General features: G+C 51.8%; 1 protein-coding gene across 1 annotated transcript; it reads left to right on the top strand.

Moving 5' to 3' along the window:
• Positions 1-176: 176 nt before the first annotated feature.
• Positions 177-2,336, top strand: rrp36 (ribosomal RNA processing 36). The gene is made up of 2 exons (XM_043685418.1): positions 177-472; positions 2,054-2,336. Exons 1-2 carry the CDS (start codon positions 211-213, stop codon positions 2,194-2,196), a joined length of 405 nt encoding a protein of 134 aa, XP_043541353.1. The 5' UTR covers positions 177-210; the 3' UTR covers positions 2,197-2,336.
• Positions 2,337-3,199: the final 863 nt, after the last annotated feature.

Here is a 3,199-nt window from a genome sequence, read left to right on the forward strand (position 1 = left end):
TCTCCCCGCTCTCCCCTCATCTCCCCGCTCTCCCCGCTCTCCCCCCATCTCCCCGCTCTCCCCTCATCTCCCTGCTCTCCCCGCTCTCCCCGCTGTCCCCGCTCTCCCCGCTGTCCCCACTCTCCCCGCTGTCCCCGCTGTCCCCACTCTCTCCGCTGTCCCCGCTGTCCCCGCTCTCCCCGACGTGTGTTGTTGGTTGACCCTCAGGTTATGATGGCGCGCCCGAAGCAGATCCGGTCTGATGGCCAGCTCAGCTCGCTGGCAGGGCCCAGGGAGAGCTCCACACTGAGGCCCAGTGATCGCCTGGTGACAGCAGCAGTGAGGAAACAGCAGGAGCGTGGTGGTGTCCAGCCAGGGATGGAGAAGCAGGATGTGATCTCAGCTCATGGTGTCCCTCATGATGGGGACAGTGATGGAAGTGACACTGACTCTTCACTCGATGACGAGCATCCTGAGCAGTCGATGAAGCAAGGTGAGTCTAGCTCACTCTCCTTTGAACATCATTTCCCTCAAACATTCCCCGTCATGAGCATCCTACCTGGGTCCCTGCAGTCCTCCCAGCCAATGTCGCTGTGCGCCAATGAACCAGCCCTTGTTACCGACAGGAAAGCTGATCGATGGTTTCAAATGATTGAGGGATGTAATTGGGTGTATTCTATCACACAGAAAGGGGAGAGAATCAGAGAATCGTATCAGTTCCACCCAGTCTCCTGCATTCTCCGGCTCTCTCAGTGCCATCCTTTCCAGGTGACAGTCCAGTTCCCTCTGGAGAGCCTCAATTCAAATGGCTCCTCCAGTCTTCCTAACCCAACATTCCAGACTCCGGTGCTCCCTGTTCCTCCCCCAGACTCTCCAATCCCACATTTCCAACTCCATCCCCTCCCTGTTCCTCCTCCGGTCTCTCCAATCCCACATTCCGGACTCCATCCCCTCCCGTTCCCTCTCTGGTCTCTCCAATCCCACATTCCGGACTCCATCCCCTCCCCGTTCCCTCTGGTCTCTCCAATCCCACATTCCGGACTCCATCCTCTCCCCGTTCCCTCCCTGGTCTCTCCAATCCCACATTCTGGACTCCATCCCCTCCCGTTCCCTCCCTGGTCTCTCCAATCCCACATTCCGGACTCCATCCCCTCCCCGTTCCCTCTCTGGTCACCACTGGGTCTGTACATTGTTGTGTTTGCTCTCTGCCCTCTGGGTTTGGACCCCCCCCCCCCCCCAATGGGGCCAGTTTCTCCCTGTTGAGTCTCCCCAGATGCCCCGTCCTCAGGTTTCTCCTGTGCATGGGAACCTGGACCTGCCAATGAAGGAGTGCAGGGGCTGGGGGGGGAGGAGGAGGAGGAGGAGTTTTGTTGGGAGTAGGTGAACCTTCCCGTGGGGCGTCAGCATCATGTCTCAGTGCTGCCCCCACTAACATGAAATGGGTCAGACCTCCTTGTTACAATCCCCTCACATTTCAAAGGGAATGGGGTGTCAGGACCCATTCCCAAACATGGAGTCATAGAGTCATACAGCACGGAAACAGACCCTTTGGTCCAACCAGTCCATACTGAACATAATCCCAAACCTAAGTAGTCCCACCTGCCTCCCTCCAAACCTTTCCTGTTCTTGTATTTATCCAAATGTCTTTTAAACAATGTAATTGCATCCACTTCCACCACTTCCTCAGGAAATTCATTCCATACACGAACTACCCTCTGTGTAAAACCATTGCCCCTCATGTCTTTTTAAATCTTTCTCCTCTTACCCTAAAAATGTGCCCTCTAGTCTTGAAATTCCCCCATCCTAGGGAAAAGACTGCTACCATTAATCCTATCTGTAGCCCTCATTATTTTATAAACTTCTCTCATGTCGCTTCTCAACCTCTACACTCTAGTGAAAAAAAACCCAACCTTTCTTTATAACTCAAACCTTCCATACTGTAACATCCTGTTAAATCTCTTCTGATCCCTCCCTGCTTAATCATATCCTTTCTATAACAGGGCGACCAGAACTGAACACCATATTCTAGAAAGTCAGTTTGGACTCATTGAGATTTTGCTGTCTCCCTCTCTAGAACTCTCCAAACTGTCCTTTGAACAGCTTCAAGAACTGCAAAACAAAGTTGGGCTCAAACTTTACAACCAGCTGGTAGATGGTGGAAAGAGGCCAGGGAGCTGTAAGGAGCAGAAACAGTGTCACCGAACCAGGTGGGTGTGAGTGCACATCATTGCTGCCTGTGTCTCCACATCTCAGCTCACCCTTCCCTTAACCCCATTAATCCCATTAAGCCCAGCTCTGAACCATGTACCCTCACCGTGTGTGAGAATGTCAACCACGCACCCACATTTCGTCACCACTGGCCTGAAATCAAAGCTGCCCACTGGGGGGAAAGTGCCATTTTCATAAGATGAGGCAGGATTTGGCCGGTGTGGACTTCCAGTAAATCTGTGTCAGAGGGAAATAGGGAGAGTGCAGGGTCAACATCTTCCAATCAAGAGCAAGACCAAGATCCACCAATCCCACGAAGCTTGGGTGTTCCGAGATATCCAGGATTGGAGAAAGAGGAAAAGGGAGGCTGATGTCAGATACTGAAGGCTCCCATTCAGCAGGAGCCCGAGAGGAGTACAGCATGTACCAAGGGAATCTTGGAAAGGAAATCAGGAAATCCAAAAGGAACTGTGCCAGAATAATCCCAGGTAGGGAAAGGAAAACCCTCAGTTATTTTCCAAATCCCATTAAGGATAAACCAATAACGGAGGGAAAGAGACGGGGCGTTAAAAACCTGCTGTATTTTGTGGTGTGGAACCAGAGGAGATGGGGACAGATCGAAATGAATACTATGTGTTAGTGTTGACTCGTGAGAGGGACAGTGTGGCTCTAGAAACCAGGCAGAAGGACTGTCATATACTTCAAGGAATTGGTGTAGTGGAGAGGAGCCTCTTGAGTGGTCTGCTTCCAAGTAGATAAGATGTGAAGCTGCTGGTGTTGGACTGGGGTGGGCAGGGGTAATGATGACACAAGCCCACGGTCTTGTCCAACAGGTTTGTTTGGAAACACTAGCTTCCTGACTAAGCAGCTGTGCTCCGAAAGCCTGTGCTTCCTAATAAATCTGTCAGACCGTAACCTGGAGTTGTGAGAATTTTATGAAAGTTAGGGACAGAGTGAGGCCATTCAGTCCCTTGAGCCTGTTCCACCATTGAATGAGCTCATGGTTGATCTG

The sequence above is a fragment of the Chiloscyllium plagiosum genome, unplaced genomic scaffold, assembly GCF_004010195.1.
Source record: "Chiloscyllium plagiosum isolate BGI_BamShark_2017 unplaced genomic scaffold, ASM401019v2 scaf_4635, whole genome shotgun sequence".
NCBI lineage: Eukaryota > Metazoa > Chordata > Chondrichthyes > Orectolobiformes > Hemiscylliidae > Chiloscyllium > Chiloscyllium plagiosum.

Excerpts from the sequence above, each read along its gene's own strand:
- rrp36 (XM_043685418.1), top strand. The coding sequence starts at position 211 with ATGATGGCGCGCCCGAAGCAGATCCGGTCTGATGGCCAGCTCAGCTCG. Across the intron at positions 473-2,053 it reads TGAGCAGTCGATGAAGCAAG|AACTCTCCAAACTGTCCTTT; the intron begins GTGAGTCTAGCT and ends CTCCCTCTCTAG.